This window comes from Nyctibius grandis, chromosome 9 (genome assembly GCF_013368605.1).
Source record: "Nyctibius grandis isolate bNycGra1 chromosome 9, bNycGra1.pri, whole genome shotgun sequence".
NCBI classification, from domain to species: Eukaryota; Metazoa; Chordata; class Aves; order Nyctibiiformes; family Nyctibiidae; genus Nyctibius; species Nyctibius grandis.
Window position 1 is genome coordinate 14,833,797 of NC_090666.1, and position 20,371 is coordinate 14,854,167.

Consider the following 20,371-nt stretch of genomic DNA (forward strand, 5'->3'; position numbering starts at 1 on the left):
AGCACAGTCCTGCAAGTGGTTATACATGTGCAACTAAAAGGAAAGCAAATTGTGGTGTTGGGAAAGACTGGACTGAGATTTTATTAGCACCGAGCAAATTTTTATGTGTAGCTACATCGTTTGTCTCTAAACAGAGGAATGCTGGAGATGATTTGGAAGGTAGGTCAGGTAACTATTACTTTTTACATGTTTTATCATTAATTTATTTCCTGATCTTTACTGGCATAGGATGCTGTTTATGATCTGAGCCAGAACAGTTTTTCTTAAGTTTTATCATGCAATCTGTCCAGCTTTGTCTTAATTTTTCATCAACATACAGATGATGGCCGATGCACTGAGTCCCAGAAAGAATTTAGAATGGCCACAGTGCTCTGTTACGGTTTCAGTGTTTGAGTGGGGTTTGAGTTAAGGATAAAAACCTGCATGATAACTGAGTTTGTTCTGGAGAGAAAGGAGTCTCTTAAATACATCCAGAAAGACACACAGCTTTTAGTTTGAAGGTTCAACAAAAGAAAAAAAAAAAAAAAAGTGATGGTTTGCTTATTAGTTTGTGCTAGTGGCTAATAATTTCTCTGAAAGAAATACAAAGTCAACTACTCTGCTGAACTAAAGAAGGGGCTGGAGTTCAGCTTTCTGAGACGATATATAGAAACTGTCTTTTTTTGGAAATCCAGACTTACAGGCTTTCAGCTCTTCAGGAATCCAAAATAGTGTTTAAGGGGAAAAATGTTCCTATTAAAATGTAAATTTGTTAAAATACTGGTTGTTTCACAGTGTACTGTGACGCTGTAGTTAGTTCTTGGATTAGATTGAAAGAATGCTCTGTAGGGAGAGGGTACGCATGCTTGAAAGTGTCCATCCCATGGGGATAACTTAAGAGGCTTTTTTGCATCCATGAAACTGCAAAAACCTATTTTGACTACTAGCTCATCAAAACATTAAAGTGGTTTGTGTGTTGCTTACCTCTCTCTAATGCTGAATAACATTCTGCCCTAAATCTTTTCTTCTCTATGTATAGTGGAAAAGGCATAAATTTGAGGTGAGAAGGGGAAAATGGAATAAGGGAGTGAATTTTTTTTTTTTTTCCTTAGATATCTTGTCCTTTCTTAGGTCAAAATCTTTTATTTAATTGATTTCTCATATTACTTCATATATCTCTGTGCATACTGAAAACTTCTGAAGATGTATCAAGAAAGGCTATTTCTACTACCACTAATTGAGAAATCCTGTGGAAACAAGAACGGCTACTCAGGATCATTTGAAACATACGTTTACATTTTTTTCAACCTCTGTCCAGCCTCCTGTTCCTCAGTTTTTCCCAAGTTTCAAGCAAGCAAAATCCTTCTGGTGACAACATTCACTACCAAGAACAGTTCAAACTTTAATACTTTGTTATAGCTTGTCTTCAACTTTGAAATGTATAGTAAGATAAACTTTTTAAATATGTTACGGGTTGCAAGGGCATAGAAGCAATGTCAGTATGCACTAAAGGATGTTGGCTTTTGACTGACACAGTGCTCTCAACAGCAAAAAGATTTGATCATTATGGTTTCCTTCTCTCTATTTAATGGGCTGCTTATGGATCTGTGTTTGTTCTTTTCCTCAGATATTAGGATTAAAGAAGAGGAGCCTGATCCGGAAGAGTGGCAGCTCAGTGGTGATTCTACACTGAATACGAATGATCTAACACATTTGAGAGTACAGGTGGTAGATGAGGAAGGGGACCAACCACATCAAGAGGGGAAAAGACTGCGACGAGTAGCTTGCACGTGTCCCAACTGCAAAGAGGGTGGTGGAAGGTACGTGACATTCAGTGTCATATAATGCACGTAATGATGAAAACAAATAATGAGTGAGGAAAAAAGGAGCCTCAGTTAAGAGCAGTTGTCTGCAGTGAGAGAAGACTATAGGCTTATGCAAAAGAGCTTTCTGCAATAAAGGACTGCCACTTTTATTTCTGGGTTTGCAGGTGGACAGGCAGCTTATTCCATCCTCTCTGAGTTACTCTGTTGAGATTAATTGGAAAAATATGGAGTTACATGCCACCTAGTACAAGTGAGGGGGATAGAACATTGCCCTAAATAATATGAAAATGAAATATTTTGGACTATGCACATCCGTGATTGGCTTCCTATCATATGTCAAGGACTTGATTAAAGGCTGTGTTCCTTCATTTCCTCACTGATTGAGCATTTTTTTCCCATTGAGCATTTTTTTGATTGCTTTAGAGTGTTACAAAAATACAGTTATCCTGGTTTTCTTATTCACTGGTTTCCTAAGAAAAACAAGGTTTGTATAACAACTCTAAATACCAAATTTTGAATTGACTGACTGTTCTCAGTCAAAGTGGAGATTTGGCTGACAAACTGGTACTAAGTTCCAATTTGTATAGAACTTCAGGGCTGCATAGGAAGCCATGTTTTATTATTTTACGTGTCAGAAAAGTATTCTTCAGCTTTTTGTTATTGTAACAAATTTATTCTATTCCAGAACACTTCCTCTTAAACATCTTGATTATGGATATAAGAGAGGAAGTAGGGATAATAGGCTGCCCTTTGCAAGTGAAAATATTTAGGTGTGTTTGTGCTTGATATAATTGTGCAGGGCATTCTTTCCAGCCCATTAAAATTTGTCCATTTTGATAATAGCTTCTTCTCTGTAATGGAGGTCTTATTTATGTGAGAACTATAGTGTAAATTATTGAGTTCTGTTTAAAGAACCTGTCAGTGTCCTATGGCTCTGAGAGCTCCAAGAGTACTGACTGAATATGTTTATTGTCACAACCACTCTTGTGGTTTTTAGCTGTATATTCTAGATACCTTCTCTGCAAGCATGAAGAGGTAATATCTTAGGCAGCCATGCCGAGTGAATATTAAGTGTTTAAGACAGAAACAATTTCATACATTTGCATTACAAATTAAGCTAGTGATAATATCTGCCGTTAAAGTTATATAGCATCTTTGTCCATCAGCTTCCTCTTGTTAAATTCCTGTGTGTAGTTCACTGAAACCTGGCACAGACATTTCTAAGTTCTTGGTGAACCTTGGCTCTGCCATGAAGATCTGCCCAAAGTACACCCTCGGTTGAGATTTGCTTCAGTCTGGGAGAAAACTGCAAATGTGATTTGCACTCCGTACTCTTAGGAAACATAGAGATCTTACATGTTGCATCTTCCTTGTGCTCTATTCCAAACTACAGTTGCTTTAATTTAGAGACATCTTTACTTTAAAATCCTCTTCCTCCTAAGTGGAGTTGCTATAACACCAAATTTTAAAGTTGAAGCCCAAGAGAGAATCTTTTTGAGAGATGGTTTTGATGAAGTCTGGAGAAGTCCAACTGAAACTCAGATATGGGAATTTGAGAAGGAGACGTGGTAAGAGCTAGGACAGAGTTTAGGTAGGTGAGAATCTGAAATCCACTGTAAAGAAAGGACTGGACACATCAAATGTACAAAGTAGGAAAAGTAGGACAGGAAGTCAGGACGTGAGAAGAATTAGGACTGGAATAGAAACAGGATAATGAAGGAGACAATGGTGGGGAAACAGAAAAAGAGTGAAAGTGCCTACAGTTGCTAGAGCAACTTTCCCACCAGAATGTAGAATTCCTTCAGAGTCTAGCAAAAAGGAGTAACCCCACTTGGAGGAATATTTTCCTCCTTCCTCTGATACATGTTGATCATGTTCCATAGCTGCTACAGTTACTGTTTTTCTCTAGTGCTGTAATTCTGAGTTTTGATCTGTCTTTCAACTCTGCTGATGACTTGCAGAGTTTCAGATCATAGGACATTTGCTTTGTAAATTTCTTCACTTAGCGTTCACAATTCTTAAAATGATGTTAAGGTTACAAAATTGAAAAGTTGGAAGTTGGCAGATGCCAAAGTTAAGATATCCTAGGCGACTTCAATTTAAGCCCTTGTGCATATGCATTATCATTTGGTTTCTAATTACATGACTACATATTATTTTTTGACCACGGTGCCATTCAGTGGATGGGTTGGATGATGCACAGGGAGTGAATCAGGGCTGTGTAATGATTAGCACCTGCTTCACTTGTTGCAGAAATTGGAAGGCATTCAGGGCATAAGATACAGGGCTGCAGCAACAGGGCTCTGAAGTTTTGGAGGTGTTTGTCTATCTGCCCCACCTTTTCCACTGCAGAAGTACTGAGTTCATTCCTGTCGGGAAGTTGATTGAGCTGAATTGTGAGCATCTACAGTACTCTAAGGAAATATGCTTCTGCTATATTGAACTTGACACCTCAAGCTGGTGGGTGTTTGACAATTTTGGCCTTAATCTCTTTCTACCTCATATTTGGATGTATGAAATGATTGTACTAGTTCAAGTTCACTACACAGGAGTGTTGCAATGTGATAAATTCATTAGTGTTTGTGAATTGCTTAGACACTGTGAGTGTTGTGAATGCCCATGATGAGGAAAATAAACCCTGGGGAAATTACTAATTCTGTATTTAAGATAGTACTTAAGTAACATGTAACTAGTGAGACAAGAAAAGCGCATTAAATCAGTATGAAAAAGCTGAATGGCATTTCACTCAATGAGTACAGTCCCTCCTGTGCACTGAATGGGGTAGGAAAAGGTTCACGTATGCAGACTTAATCATAATTTCATCTTTTGTGTGGCCTTAGTTTTGGCATTTCTTGTCTTTTCTGGATGCAGAGGGGAGTTGAGGGGCTCTTTCTGGTTTTTGTTGTTGTTTTTTGTTGGGTTTTTTTGACTCTCGATACAGAATTAGACTACATTGCAGTCTTCAAAGGATTTCTATTTGTACCAGTCATGTGAATTAGGAAGCCACTATTACGTTTACCTTACTTCGCAGGAGGGAAGGTAGGAAAGGAACAGGATGATGTACTAGTTGTGTAAATTAAAACATTACAGCTTCAAGCTTATATAGTAAATGGGGGATAAGCAAGGGGGGGGGGGGGGGTGGGGGGAGAGAGAGAGAGATGTACCTCAAAGGATGACTCTGATCCCAGACAGACTGTATTAGGCTCTGAGTTAGGGTGTCTGAAGTTAGGTGGAAAGTTCACCCTCCTCTCAGTTACATCTGGAGATTTCACCCTCCTCTCAGTTACATGTGGAATTACATTGAGATGTAACTACTACTGTCTGGAACTATAGAGGAACAGTGCTTCTGAGTACCACTTCAGGTACGTAACTCTAAAATACACATTCTTAAAATAACTAATAAGTTTATGTTTTACCCTTGAAATACTTATTTCCTTCTAGAAGTACTGCTGGACTGAAAGTCCAGTTTCTCAGTGGGTGAAGGTATCTCCTGCTGAAACCATTGCATTCTGCATGGTTACTGAGAAACGTTTCCAATCTTTATAAAGCTAAAACGTACTATGAAAATACTTAAATATTAATTGATTTGAAGATTCCAGTTGAAGAGTAGGCCTGAGTCATATCCTTTTGCTCAGTGATAATGGTTATTGGCCAGTGCAGCAAGAAAGGCCTCTTAGCGTGACGTGTTAGGGCATAGTGCCAGACTGTCACAGCTGCAAAGTGTCCAGATAGAATTTGGCTCATATCCAGTCAGTTTAGAGCACACATGAGGCAAACATGGAGATGCCTATATGAAACTGTGTAGAATAAATACACTTAGTTACTCATTCACAGTAGTCTTGCGGATTTCATGCTGTGAATCCCTAACTTTCCCCTCACTTTGAACTTTGGAGTCCACTAAGGAATTCTGGCACCAATCAGGTAAAGTGCTTAGAATTACGTATGCTACACCACCTACGCACACTAAGCTGACCATGAGTTGAACCTTGGTTTCCTTCAGTCTAGACTAAAGGTGCAATTAAGCAACTTCAAATGATTGACTTACGAATCTTAAAATTATTCTAAGGAAATTTTGATTTCATATTGTTTGTGTCACATTTATGTACTGTATCATGCAGAGTTACAAAATATTTGTACTGATTATTGTGGAGGGGAAGACTAGTATATTTGGAGAAGATGTGAGGATGAAATACCAAATACAAAAAAATATTCTATATACAGAAATACATTCTCAAATGCAGAAATACGTTTTGTTATAATAAGCACAGGCTGAGCACTTCTTAGGGTTACATGGGGTTGGACGGGCAATTAAAGACACAGGATAGTGGGATCCTGTGGAGAATTCTTTAAGTTACCAATACTGTATAATGGAGAAGAGCCATGCGTGTTCCTTTGCCTTACACTGCAATTGCTGGATCCCTTGAGCCACCAAACAAGAGGACCTGAAGAAGAGCTGTCTAGAACTGAATCATTAGATGAAGGTGAACGTAGAGCCTGAGAACTGTGGAGCTGGTTGCAGTAAGGCAGAAGGAGGAACACAGAAAATTTCTTCCTTGGAGTTCAGGAGCTGGGTGTTTAGAGCTGATAGATAAATGCCACTGGAACTGTTACAGGTACAGTGAGTTGTGTGTGGTGGCCTAGACATCTGCAGAGGCTGAGAAACTAGAAAAGAAAGGGGGAAAATCTAAAGACGTTTTGCTAAATGCCTTTACGATTGGCTGAATGTTCACAGCTTGTGAATATTGAGCTTTTGGGTATGTGGCATAGTACAGAGTTAAATGCCTGCCATTACAGTTAATTTTGCTTTTTAATCTTGGCTTGAGGAGAGGCCACAGAAGAGTGCAAACCTGACAGTTTAGATGTAGCAAAAGTTTCCAAAAATGGACATTTCAGCTGAGGTAGGAAATATAACAAAGGCAATGTTTGTCCTGGTCCAGAGAAGTGATCTTCTTTTGGGACATTTGAAAAAGGAAAATTAAGTCGAAAGTATTCTTGCCAAGACTAATAGTGATGGAAGAGCTTAAGATGTCAGGTCAGATGTCAGAGGATTTTTTGCATGAAACTTATAAACAAGCTGGATGAAACAGGCAGGTGAACTTTTTGTGATGCTAAGGATTGAGAGGGGGCAATAAAAAAAAAAGTAGGTAGGTAAGCAGGATGTCTTCTGTCAACATATCCATAGGCTCATATGAGTCTACTGCTACCACAGCAGGGTCAAAAGCCTTCTGGACTCTCTACTTCTGCTGCTGTTGAATTTGTTCTGAAGTCAAAACCTACATTGTCATGACAAATAATTAGTATGTAAAAGTGATAGTTTTTTCTTCTGAGACAAAATGACTAATGAAGCGCTGTGAAGATCGCTCTATTGAGACTTCTTAGAAACATTTTCTAGGACTTAATTGGATTTTATCTCCATACTTTTCTGGACTGTCTGGAATGTTCTAGGTGCATATGTGCTTAGGCTGGAATTCCCTTTAGATGCTGTGAGTTTTAGAGTGAGTTAATTTCTGTGCCTGTTCAGAAATGCTTGCTCCAAGTGCTGGCTCCTTGAAGCGTGTATGCATTTTACCCTGAACCCTCATTAGATATAAACCAGAATTGTTCTGAATGCGGGGATGAGAATCTAAGTCTAACAGTTGCTTGGCAAATCCTTCGGCCACTGGACTGTTGAGCCCTGAATTTAAGGAAACAAATTGCCCTGGGGAGGCAACTGAAAATTGTATAATCAGTCATGGAGAATGGAGTGCCCCAGACTCTGATTCCAGAATCCACTTAAGCTGTTCTAAGTTAACATTGCTGATGAATAAGGTGGCCTGATGCTTGGCTGCATTTTCCGATCTCCTCCCTTGTACCAGCATTTACCATTCATATAGCTGCATTGTCAGCCAGATCTGTTCCCTGGAGTGCCCCTTTCAGCAGCAGCAAACACTTAAATTGGCTAAAATCAATCATGATGCCCTGCGCTGGCCAGACTGATCTCTTTCTTTGGGTCTTCAGAGGCTCTTATCTTTCTCTGGTGATTTTATTAAAAAAAAAGTTAGGCTTTTGTGTTAGGTGCTTTCCCTGACTCAATCACCTACCATTTCAGTGAGGAAGCATCTTAAAGTAGGCATCAAGCTCAGTAGTCTGGATTATACTACGTGTGAATTATGTGTTCATTTTGATGAATTCTTTTTCCTGAAATACCAAGGAATTAATTTAAATGTCAGCAAGATCAGCTGTTTCACTGCCACTCCTTTTAGTAGAAATATTCAGGTTAGTATGCTTGTTCTCCAGCCCCAAACTGCTTCTCAGGTTTCCCCAAGATGCCAAAAGTCCCATCTGTTCTCTTCCCAGTTGCCAAAATCTCCAGTTTCCGTTTTGGCAATTGCAGTCATTTGTGTTTTTCTTTGCCAAAACTGACTTTGGTATGGTGAAAACTGATAACTGGGAGAAATTTAAAATATGAGCACTTCAGCATCAAAGTAGTACAAACTGCTGTAATGGCTGTATTTCCAACTTAATATACACGTATGCTTGCTAAGGATTACACTTCTGTCACTTAAATCTCACATGCTGTTGAATTTATAGTTTGTTGCAGAATTGGGATAGCATTCTAGAATTTAGTTCCAGCTTCTTATGGAGTGTACTGGACTCTGATTGTATTTGAAACAAAAATGGGAAGCTGCTCAGGTTTGTTTGCAGATCTATTGGTTTATGTAACCCCACTTATATGTATGACCAGTATTTAAGAGGAATGTATTTGAATGAATAACTTCTCTTTTTTTTTAACAGAGGCTCCAGCTTGGGAAAAAAGAAGCAACACATTTGTCACATACCAGGCTGTGGCAAAGTATATGGGAAAACCTCACATTTGAGAGCTCATCTCCGCTGGCATTCTGGAGAGCGTCCATTTGTTTGTACTTGGATGTTCTGTGGCAAAAGGTTCACTCGCAGCGATGAGCTTCAGCGACACCGAAGAACGCACACAGGTTTTCAGTCTTTGATTCTGGTGCATTTAATTAAAGGAGTGTCATGGAGAGGGCTTGGATAAATAACTTTTAAGAGGAGAACAGATATTTGTGTTGGGTTGATTTTAATGTAGTGTGACTTTTCTAAAATCAGCTAATACTTAAAGCTATGTATACACTTTGGTTTCTTAGTAGGTCTGAGGAAGAAAGAGAGAGACCTTTTTTGTTTCAGAACTGACATTTAAGCTAATATTTAATATAGCTTAATCAGAATACTTTGACTCAGGATCAGCAATGCATTCCATTTGTTTGAACAAAATTAGAACTGTTGCTCCAGCTTAAAACTTTAATAATTTTCTCTCATTTTAAAAAGGAAAAACAAAAAGAGAGGGCTAGATGTCCAAGAGATTAGATGTCATTCACAAAATCAAGGAAGAGCATGTGGTGGTGCATCGTTCTACATCATCTAGTTTCATGGTTAGACCATCTATTAGGTACTGTAGATTCACATTTCTCCTTTTGTCTAATACAAAGAAAAGAAATTAGTCTAGATCTTCCACCTTTTCAAGGAGCAGTTTGTTTCAAATCTATTGTCTCTATTACCTATTTTCCTGTGATTACCTTCTAGAATGTTCAAACTACAGGATGCTTACCTTTTAAAATTAGACTATTTGAAATACCCAATGACAATAGATACATAATCTATGTGCCTGTCAGCATTTACATTGCTTAGAAAACTGTCTTTGCAATGTCTATGAAAAATACTTTGTGTTTTGTACCTAACGGTGTGCTTTTGTTAGACATGTTGAATGCTTGAACCCAAGCTGAATGTTGCTGTCTGTCTGGATGGACAGCCAGATGGGTTTAAAAAAAAACCAGGCCAGTTGAATGACCCAGCTCAGAGAGTATGGTTAATGGCTCCTAGTATACTGGCACACCAAGGAAGAGTAGAGAACTGCAGGGATCTATCCTTTGAACTGTTTTAACATCTTTATCACTGACCTGGAGGAGGCAACAGAGTGCACTCTTAGGTCTGTGAATGACACCAACCTGGGGTGACCGGTCAATGCATTTGAGGGCAAGGCTGCTGTTCAGAGGGACTCAGGCTGAAGGAATGGACTGACAGGAACTGTATGAAATTCATCAGGGATAAACACAAAGTACTGCACCTGGAATGGAATTAACCCATGCAGCAAGACAGGCTAAGGGCTGACTAGTTCGGAAGCAGCTCTACTGAAAGGTACCTGGAAGTCTTGACAGACAGCACGAAGATGAGCAAGAGCCAGCAGCAAAGATGGCTGGGGCTGTATCAACAGAAGCAGAGACCCTACTTCTAGGGAAGTGATTATCCCCTTCTTCTCAGCACTGGTTAGACTGCATCTAGAATACTGTATCTAGTTTTCAGCCCCCAATATAAGAAAGACATTGATCAACAGGACTGAGTTCACTACAGGGTGACCAAGATGATCAGGAACCTGGAGCATTTGCCTTATGAGGAGAGGCTGTAGGAACTGGGCTTATTCAGCTGCACAAAGAGAAGAGTAAGGGCAGGGGGGAGCCACCATTAAGATGACAAAGGCAGACTTTTCATGGTGATGCATTGGTGGTAGGATCAGAGACAACAGACGTAAGTTGGAAGAAGAGAGGTTCAGACCAGATAGAAATAAAAACTTTTTCATTGTGAGGACAGCCAGGCGCTGAAACAGGATGCCCAGAAAGTTTCTGCAGTCTCCATCCTTAAAGGTTTTCAAGACCAAACCGGATAAATTCCTGAGCAACCATCTCTGACCTCATAGCTGACCCTGCTTAGAGATCAGACTGGAGACCTCCAGAGGTCCCTTCAAACTTGAATTACCCTATGATCTTGTCTGTCGGTCTCAAGTGTGAGTCTGCAGGAGCTCATGTGGTCTTCTCTGTCCATCATTTGGCTGGTTTTCTTCTCCTCTTAGAAGCTATTTATTGGTAATAATTGAAGTGAAACTTAGCAGCCTGAGGATATGAGATGGCAATAGTCTTTAGCTTGCTTGAAAGATCTCCCCAAACTCAGTGAGACACAGAAAAATAAATCAGTTCTTTTAAAGGTTTTGTGTAGGTGACTGGAAATTTAACACACAAGTTTATCGTGTTGGATTGCTTTTTTCTTCAGTATAGGTGTTGTTAGAATTCTGATTCTTAAAGGCAGTAAGTTATCTCAGGGTTTGGTGTATATGTGATATTTTTAATGTTACTGAAAACATTTTTTTTCTTATCTTCTGTGACAGGTGAGAAGAAATTTGTCTGTCCAGAATGTTCAAAACGCTTTATGAGAAGTGACCACCTTGCCAAACACATTAAAACACATCAGAATAAAAAAGGTATTCACTCTAGCAGTACAGTGCTGGCATCAGTAGAAGCAACACCTGATGATACTTTGATTACTGCAGGAGGAACAACACTTATCCTTGCAAATATTCAACAAGGTTCTGTTTCAGGAATAGGAACTGTTAATACATCTGGCACCAGCAATCAGGATATTCTTACCAACACTGAAATACCTTTACAGCTTGTCACAGTTTCGGGAAACGAGACAATGGAGTAAATATTACACGAGATACCTATTAATTGTGGTTATTTTTATACAGTAGTGAGAAGAATATTGTTCCTAAGTTCTTAGATATCTTTTTATTGATGTGCAAAAATTTTTGGATTGACAGTAACTTGGTTATACATGACACTGAAATGCCTTACTTTGTATGATATTCCATAGTATATTAAAATGGTAAAATTGCATGGGTTTTGTAGGTACTTTTGGAATCTAGAAGAGATGAAATTTTACCAAGTTATATTAAAAAAAAAAAAAAAGAATTTAATGATGGAAATGGTAGTCTAACCAAATGCATCAATCCTGTGTGGTTTAGTGTAAAAAAAATGAGAACATGTTGGTATTTATCTATTGTAAGATAAAAGAAGTTGATGGGTGAAAAGAAATCATGTTATGATAAAAGAAATTTTGTAATTTTCTTGATGACTGGAATTTTTATTATGCATAACTGACAAATCAAATTTCCAAGCAAATGTTACATAGTCTAGGCTTTACTTAGCTCATCAACTTGTCATTTTGAAGCTAATTATTTTAATTAGGTTAACTATGTACAATATTTTAAGCATTACTCTTGTAAGATTTTGAAAACTACATTTTAACATGGAACTCTAGGGATAGTCACCTTTTAAATCCTATTGAAAAGCCATGTTTAAGATTTAATTTGCCAAAATGATGTCTTGTTAATATTCTTTCAATAACCAAGGTGGGCAATATAACCAATGTTTAAAAAGCTTAAAATGTTAAAAAAAAAAAAAAAAATGTATAGGTTGAGGCATTTGGATGGTAAGGCAAATGTTAATAGTGAAGTATATCCCTTCTTTTGAACATTGGAGGACCAAAAATAAGGTGTATTGCGTCTCAGCAGTGATTTTTATCAAATCTTTTTCCAAAAAACATCTGTCTGCCAGGGCCTTAAAAGCCATCATGTAAATTACCAGTAAAATGTGACATATGCAAATACAACAGAAAAATCACTTCCATATTGACAGTACTCCCGAACATATGGATATAGTCATAGTGAACTAGGGGTTTTCTGAGGTTTTTATTTGTTTGTTGTTTAGTTTTGGTTAGTCAATCTGCATTTAAATATCAGCCATCTTTCCTTTTTTGCTTCTTCCCTTAAAAATTGTATGTATCCAGTACATTTAACTGATAAACATATATGTTTTTTATTATGCTGAATTTTCTTTTTATTTTTTAATTACTGTTTATATTTTCAAGTATAGAAAAATGTACAAAATGAAGTTATATAGCCAGTCTGTAAGTGCTATACCATTTTCAAAAAATGTACAACAATAATTACTGCAGTTCACCTATTTACAAACATTTGGAAATCTGTTCATTTATTATTCTTAAAACCACCTCAAATTTAAAGGCTACCTTATTGTACGTTTAAAGTGTATTATAACAGTGTGGTAGTTAATAAAACACTATTTTTTTTTCTTTTGACTTGATTTTACTGTACTTCTTGTTAACTAACAATGTGTAATTTCATAATACGTCTTGATAGCGTGAGATGCTGTCCTGGTTTTGTGGGGATAAAATTTATAGAATCAAGTTTCTGTTACATTTTGTTTCAGTTTGTGGCCAGCTGTGGTAGGATGATCAAGGCCATTAGCAGTTAAATCCAGGGCAGCTGACCCAGGCTGGCCCACAGGTGTATTCTGTAACATTAATGTCATGTTCACTATAAAAGGGAAAGCTGCTGGGGAGGGGTGGGGCTCTTTTTGCTCTCCTCTCTTCTCCCGTCCCTCTTCCTTCTCAACAATTGCTATCCCCGGAGCAACTTGCCACCGCTCTGTGGGCTAAGTATAGTTCTGTGTGTTTTGTATTAGCATTGATATTGGTTTTCTTTCTTAATTAAATGTTTAAATTTCAACCCACGAGTCTCCCTCCTTTTCCCAATTCCCTTTCTTGGTTGGGGAAGAGACACTGGGTGATAGAACAACTGGGTATTGTTTAGCCCTGGGTGTGGGCTAAACAAAGACAGATGCTTTATTATTTTGTGCTAGATGATGGGAAGTAGAAATGGTGTTTCCTTTCCGTATGGGCAAGGAGATAGTAATACACCACCTCCTCGCTCTCAAAAAAAACCCCCATCTATATGTGCACGAGTGTGCATGTACTATATACTATGTTGGTGTAGCGATAACTTTTTTGACCTTATGCTGAGCAGGACACGAAGGAAGCAGAGGAAATGTATCCTATAGAATATGAAAATGAAGTTGTATTGTAAGTCCTCTGACACTTACATGCTACAATACAGACAGTCTTGATAGGGAACAGTGGCTAAAAGTGATAATGGCCTTTTGCTTAAAGCATAGGGAGATATAATTGAGTACAAGGGGGAAAAAAGCTGTGAGCTTAGAAAATATGACTGGAAGAGTGGAGTGGTGGTTTTAAATGGAGTAAGAAAGGCCAGTGAGAACTGTGAGATTAAAGAAGAGTGATGGTTGTATATGATGCTGTAATGAAAGAGAAATTTGTATTTGTGAAGTCTAAAGTCTTGGAGTATCAAACGGCCAGAAGACAGACCAGGATAATTCAGGATAAACCAGGCAGAGTTCAGCCTAGAAAAGAGAACTGGAAAAAGTCATGAAGGGAAGATTTTTTTTTCTGCATTTGCAGTTTAATGGAAAAAAATGTAATGCAAACCTGTTGAGATTCAGAGCAACAGGAACTGGCAGGTATAGAGAAAAGGGAGTTAATTTGCCATCAGCTTAATCTTCTGTTTAGTGAGAGAGTGAAATTGGTTGGGAAGGCACAAGAGCAGCAGCTTAGGAGAGAAGATGGTTCTGCTTGGACTTGCACCGTTCCATGGATGTTGCCAATGTTTTAGCATGCTCTGAATGCACTTCCTTTAGACAGGTGAAGGGGCACGGTTTCCAAAAGCTGGTTTAGTTCACAGGGTATGTTTGTGTAAATTCCTTTACACATTTGTAATACTTAGGTTCTGTTTCTCATCTCTCCAGCCATTTGTAGCTATATTAGTGCATTATTTTAAGAGGGAAGGAAGAAGGTTATTTTCTTAATGAAACTGCTTTTCAATACAGAAGTTTTACGGCATGACAATTTCGCTGATGTGCATCTGTGGATGAAGGTGTTCTGGTGCCAAGGGTTTTGATGCCTCATTGCTGAAGATGAGATTGCTTTATTTCTCAGAACTTTAATGCTCAGTACATCAAGTGGTTACTTTAATGTTTAGGTGGCACAATTTTTCAAAAGGATATTTTGTTGTTAAGAGGCTTTGGAAGGTAGAAGTTTTGGATGGAAGTAACTGGAAATGTGTAGGAAGAAGTGTGATAGAAAGCCTGCAGTTCTAAGGGCTGTCTGCCTAATGGCTCACAGCCGTGGTGTTTGTGTTATTTGAGAATGCTGCTGCATGTGTTCGCATGTTGCATGATGGTGATTTTTGAAAGATCTCTGCTTGCCTCCGGGGCAAAGGTTCATGATCCCAAGTGTAAGGTCTTTGGTATATCTAGGATTGTTGCTACCTCATGGCTTGCTTTCGTGGTCACTCTAGCAACTCATTTGATGCCAAGACAAATCTGTGCACTCTGTAGCAGGCTTTCTGAGTTTATCTGAATTCTTCATGGTTTCCTGATGATGGTAGCTTGGTGTGCTTCTTGCTGCTTATTGGTACAATCTGTAGCATTTTACATATTTATTTTCATGTCAGGCTTCCTCGCTTGTATAGTTTCTTGGTACGGTAGCCTTTAAATCCTTGGATGATTTGTATCTCTTGCAGTCTGATGTAATCACTAATTAAGACGACCTTAAAACTGGTTCTGCAAGAGAACATGAGCTTGAGAGCAGCCCATGTTATCAATTTCAACAGTCAGGGTACTTATTTTCATTAAGTATAAGGCCTGTGCGTATGTACTTGCTATAATCTAAGTATTCTTTGGCTCATTCCTGAATGAACTAATGGTTTGATCCTTGTGAGTCCCAAACAACTACCAATTCTTGCAGAGAATAAGAGGTTTTAATCATTGCTGCTTACCAGGCCAAGGGGCAGGGTGACTAAGGAGAACGATATAATCACTGAAACACTTGTGAGGAGCAGGATTTCTGGTTTGAAGATTCAGATTTCACTCTGGGAAGGGACTCCACAGAGCTCTTCTTTCAGCTTGTCTGAACAAGAGTTATCAGGCTTTGGTTTGAGGCATTTTGACATGCTGGAATCAGTAAGATAAGCCTTCCCAATGGCTTCAGGAAAGCTCAGATGTGTTCTCTAACAAGTTGTTCTGAGTGTCAGGGAATGAGTGAATGGAGCTAATAGTCGCCTGTCTAGTGGTTCTTAGTTCTTTTAAGTAAAGAACTAATGAGCAGGTGCTGTCTTTCCTCCAGCTTTTCACCACCACCATTAACCACTAGAAGTGCGGAGCATGCACGTAGAACAGGGCAGAAGAAGCTGACATGGCTGACTCGGATCTTACCTGGCAGATGATATTTTCTGTGAAAAGACTATCTCCATTTGATGCTCCAGAATTGCTGTTCATTACTGCTTCAGTGTATTCTGGTACACCTTTCCTATAGTCCGTGTCTGTAGGATGTCTGCTAGAATCTTAGTCAGATGTGTAGGTGCTTTATGCAACCTCAAGTATTGCTCCAAATGGGATCAGTAATTTAGCACAAGAACCTGTGACCACACCTCTTCCTGGCAGTGAAACAGTGGTCTGTGGGAGCCTTCCACCTCTCTTGTCTAGATACGTCAGCCCTTCCCAATTCCCGAGACGTCCAAGAGGCCACAGGCAGAAAAAAAAAAAAAAGGTAAGCGTAAAAAGCTTTTCAGTGTGATTTTGGGGTTTTGCAGCAGTCCAAAGTTCAAGTTGTCCCTTTGCTTAGAATTGTGCTGCATGCCTTTTTTGCAGTGTCTTAGCCTTTGTGCTTGGAAAATAACTATTTATAAAATGTGTACATAATTTTTAGGTACACAATACATGATGTACTGTGTTGTATATAAGATCTACGTACATTTTTCTGTATATATGTGTGTAGGGAGGTAATATGTTATTTGACGATTCTTCATTTTCACCCAGAAGCCAGAAACATTCCCACCAGTGAAAACCAGTCCTTCACTTCAGTGGCAAGTCTCTGCTATCTCTGACAGTCATATCTAGCTACAAACTATGTATAGTAAATCCCATAGTTTGGTGGTCATTGGGACCTACAATTGCCCATACAAAGAAAGTTTAAGGTTTGCATATTTCGAAATTAAGGAAAACATAAAGTCTGCAAAGTAATAATACACAGCTCTTCTCTAATCACCTGGCAGAGAAAGACTGTTGAGGTGTTGAGCACAAGCTAATCTGGCACAGCTGTATCCCTTGCAGTGTAAGCCTTGGATCCCTGTTGGGACCTCTGCTACAGCCTTACATAAAAAGAAACGTATAATGCTCAAGTGTGGTTGGAGCAGATACAGGGCTGTATGGCAGCACTTCACCATATTTTTCATGAGCAGCACTGGGGAGTGGGTAAGAAGAGCTGAGGTAAGTGAGCTGATAACAAGCATCTTGTTAGTACCAGACACTGAGCAAGCAGTTAGTAGAAGAGTGCTCTTGTGGCACAGCTTATGGGCTGGTAGGAAGACTTGTGAACAAGAGAATGAAGTGAGGATGGCGGGAAAGAGGAACAGATGGGTTGGACAAGTGACTTGGAGCAGGGCTGCAGAAGGCAGTGGAGACGCATAACAGTAAGAGCTGATGCAATTTATGGGTCCTAATCCTCAGTGTGTCCCCCAAAAAACTTTCTGGGGTCCAGGTTCCAGACAGGTGTGAATGCAGCCATTCAAGGGGGCTGTAGATGGATCAAACAGGATGTGATAAAGTGAGGAAAGGGGGCTAGAAGGCAAAATTTGAGTGCTGCATAAAGCTTTCTGGCATTCATGATGCTTTCACAGAGTCCTTGCTGCCTTTTGGTTCTTTACTGCATTGTGCACCTCTTTCCTGTGGTAATTCTGCCAGGTCACCAGATACCGTAAAACCAGCAAGAGAACACGTGCTAGGCTGAGGTTTGCCACAGATAGGCATTATTGCTTGAGGACTGCTAAAGCTTCTATCTGGCAATATGCACTATTGAAGGCAATTTATGGTGGAGAAAAATAGATATGCATTGAAGATTGAACCGTGGACTGCTGCTTTAGCAGTGTCTTGGCTGAATTAATTTTAAATACGGGGATACCATGGTTTAAGAACTGGACTGGAAATTAAGTAGAGGGGGAGGCTTGGTCCTCTAGCAAAATCAAGCTTGTTTGCCTCTTCACCTCCATGACTCTTTTTCATGTTGGCTTTATTTATTGTCTGAAATAAAGGTTATTTTGTTTGCCTGATGCGGTTAGAGCTCGTCTACGCCACTCTTGCTGTACAAGAAGGCTGCAGCCGGCCTGTGATGGCAGCACAGGCCCAGGCCCTGTGGGGACGCTCGTGCCAGCGGAGGACCCACAGACCTCCACGCACCCTCACAGCCCTGCAGCTCCCCGGCCACGACTCCGCTGCGCCCGCCTCCACAGGCGTGCGCACACACACACACACACAGAGCGCAGATCAAGTAACATTATTTAATTTGGAGACCAAAGGGCTGGCCCGGGTCCTGCTTGCAGTGGGGGATCCACAGCCTGGAGGTAGGGCGGGAATTACGGCCCCAAGTTCCCCCCCGCACCTTCACCGTTATGAGGCGGCACGAGTGGCGTGTGGGGCTGAGGGTGGCGTGGGCCTGACGGGGGTGTGGGCCAAGGGTGTGAGCATGTGGCATTGGGCTTCGTTTTTAAGGGACGTTTGGTCAGTGTTGGGCTTCATTTTTAAGTGGCGTTTGGTGAGCGTGCTGCCATGCCGGTGAGGAGGGTCACTGTGCTTGTGAGGGGGTGTCATATGCAGGCCAGTGCCTTGTGTTCTTGGCTTAAATCCATAATTCCGTCTGGGGTGATTTGTGCCAAAGCTGCCATCTGAGATAACAGGATTTAGTCGTAATTTTTCCATGTATGTTTGTAGATGTTTTTACTAAACGTAATGTGTCCTAAATACATAATTATTTAACAGCTTGAAATGCTTCCAAAGGAGCTATTCAAGTCTTTTCTGTAAATAACACACTTTAAAGGATTATATCAATACTTTATGTCTTTTTGGGGCTTCTCTTCCATTTCCTTAAAATAAATGACTCCCCCAATCAGTATTTACCTGAAGAATTAAAATAGTACTATTTTCACTTATGCTAATTAGCTTTTTTATGTGTTTTCTCATCTGAGATTTGGAGCAGGAGGTGTTTTCTAGCTTCCCTGGAAGTCTTAGCAGTCCTCAGAGGAAGGAATAGCTATGAGAAAATATTTCAAATGTGGGAGGATTGGGAGATCTGGTATATTTTACAGTTTTCCATCTCAGTACATTTACGATACCAAACACTAGTGAATGGCAATACAGAGCAATCACGGATAAGCTCCGACTTCAGCAGCAGAGTAAGGGAGGTGAACTGTCACCTCCCAGCATTAATCCTCTCGCTGCCTTCGTTTTCAGCCTCACCTGACACGTGCCTCTTCTTCAGCTCTCCAAATTTCTTAGAAGCCCCTTTTCTCCTCCTGCCTCTTCGAACAAAAGCAACCGATGTTTCCTATCTGTGGCCTGGTGTCACTGCGAGGGAACTTTACATCTGTGAATGTTAAAAATAAGGTAAAAGAGCTATTTGTGAATGCACGTTGTCCAGTCATCACATAGGTTTTAAAATGTATGCGAGATTTTATTAGCCCATCTATATAATTTCATACAATAAAGCCTACCCAATTAGAGAAATACCCTCATTCTCACTTTTATTTAAAAAATATAATTAAATATACAAATTCATAAATAATTTATTGCTTACAAACAAGTGTTATGCTTTTGTTTTGGTAAGGCTCGCATCTACTTTTATGACAAAAGTGAGGGATTGCCACAGTAAAGCTCGGTTCAGTGTTAGGCTACAAAAAAATGAGTCAAGTGAAACACATCTATTATTTTGACTAAGGGCTATAAACTTTCTCCCAATGTTCATGACTTTTTTCATACTTTAGAAATAGGCTAGTTTTGAAATTCAGTACCAGATACTGTAAGAAGATTACAGATTTCAGGACCAAAGTGTGTAAACAGCTGTAAAAGATTACAACATTTTTTAAAAAATTAATAAATTTATGTAAATTTAAAAAAAAAACAGCACCAAAACCCCCACACATTTGACATGTCAAATATAAACGGTTTGCAACCTGAATGTTTAAAGACTGGTGTGTACATGCAAAATGTGATTTGTTTTTCAAGTGCACTGTTGAGTACATATTAGTGATCCCTGCAATTTAAAATGACATTTCTGTTTGAGTATATTTTAAACTGTGCTTAATCTAAGGAACACTTGAAATAGCAATAACTGGAAAAAGCACAGAAGCCAAAAGTTTTCTACTCTTTTCTTGTTTATTTTCTATGTTTGGCAGTACAGTTCGTGATCAGTCAATTTACTGAGTGCAGAAGATTTGTGCATAGCAGACAAGTAAAACGTGGTCCTGCAACTCCAAGACTTCAAAAACAGGCTGAGATACAGGTACAGTATTTGATGCTTATTGGGTAATGTGGGGCTTCACTGTTTATAAAAGAGATATTGTATCCTTTGATATATATCCTTTGTATATGTAAACTTATTAAGGCAAAGAAATATTATTGCTTGTTATCTTAGATTTCTATTTCTTGGAGCATGAAAATTCTGCACGTTCTGAGGAAGAGAAAGGTAGTGAAAGGGTCCAAGACTAGTTACAAGCAAGCATCTGAGCTAGGAGAACACGCTTTCCTGCTTCTCTTCAACCAGGTAAGCATAAATACTTGCATGAAACTGTTTAGCTATTTACTTCCATGCTCTTCTCTCTCATTCTTTTCATTTCAAGAGAGACTACAGAAAGTGTTCTAATGGCAGTCTTAAACATCTATCCCGTTATTTGGTTTTATCTCAAAGATTGCGATGGAGTCTTGTTTCCCTTGATGTTCAGTGGATGCAGAATTTCATTCAAGGTGTTAACTTAAGACAGC

At 39.3% G+C, this 20,371-nt stretch overlaps 1 protein-coding gene across 2 annotated transcripts in view; it reads left to right on the forward strand.

Moving 5' to 3' along the window:
* The window catches only part of SP3 (Sp3 transcription factor), a 37,051-nt gene extending 24,266 nt beyond the window's left edge, over nt 1-12,785 (forward strand). For both annotated transcript variants that reach the window (XM_068408211.1, XM_068408212.1), the window contains 3 exons: nt 1,607-1,799; nt 8,580-8,776; nt 11,017-12,785. In XM_068408211.1, coding sequence (XP_068264312.1) covers nt 1,607-1,799; nt 8,580-8,776; nt 11,017-11,333 — 707 coding nt within the window. In that variant the 3' untranslated portion in view covers nt 11,334-12,785. The remainder of the gene's footprint in view (nt 1-1,606; nt 1,800-8,579; nt 8,777-11,016) is intronic.
* Nucleotides 12,786-20,371: the final 7,586 nt, after the last annotated feature.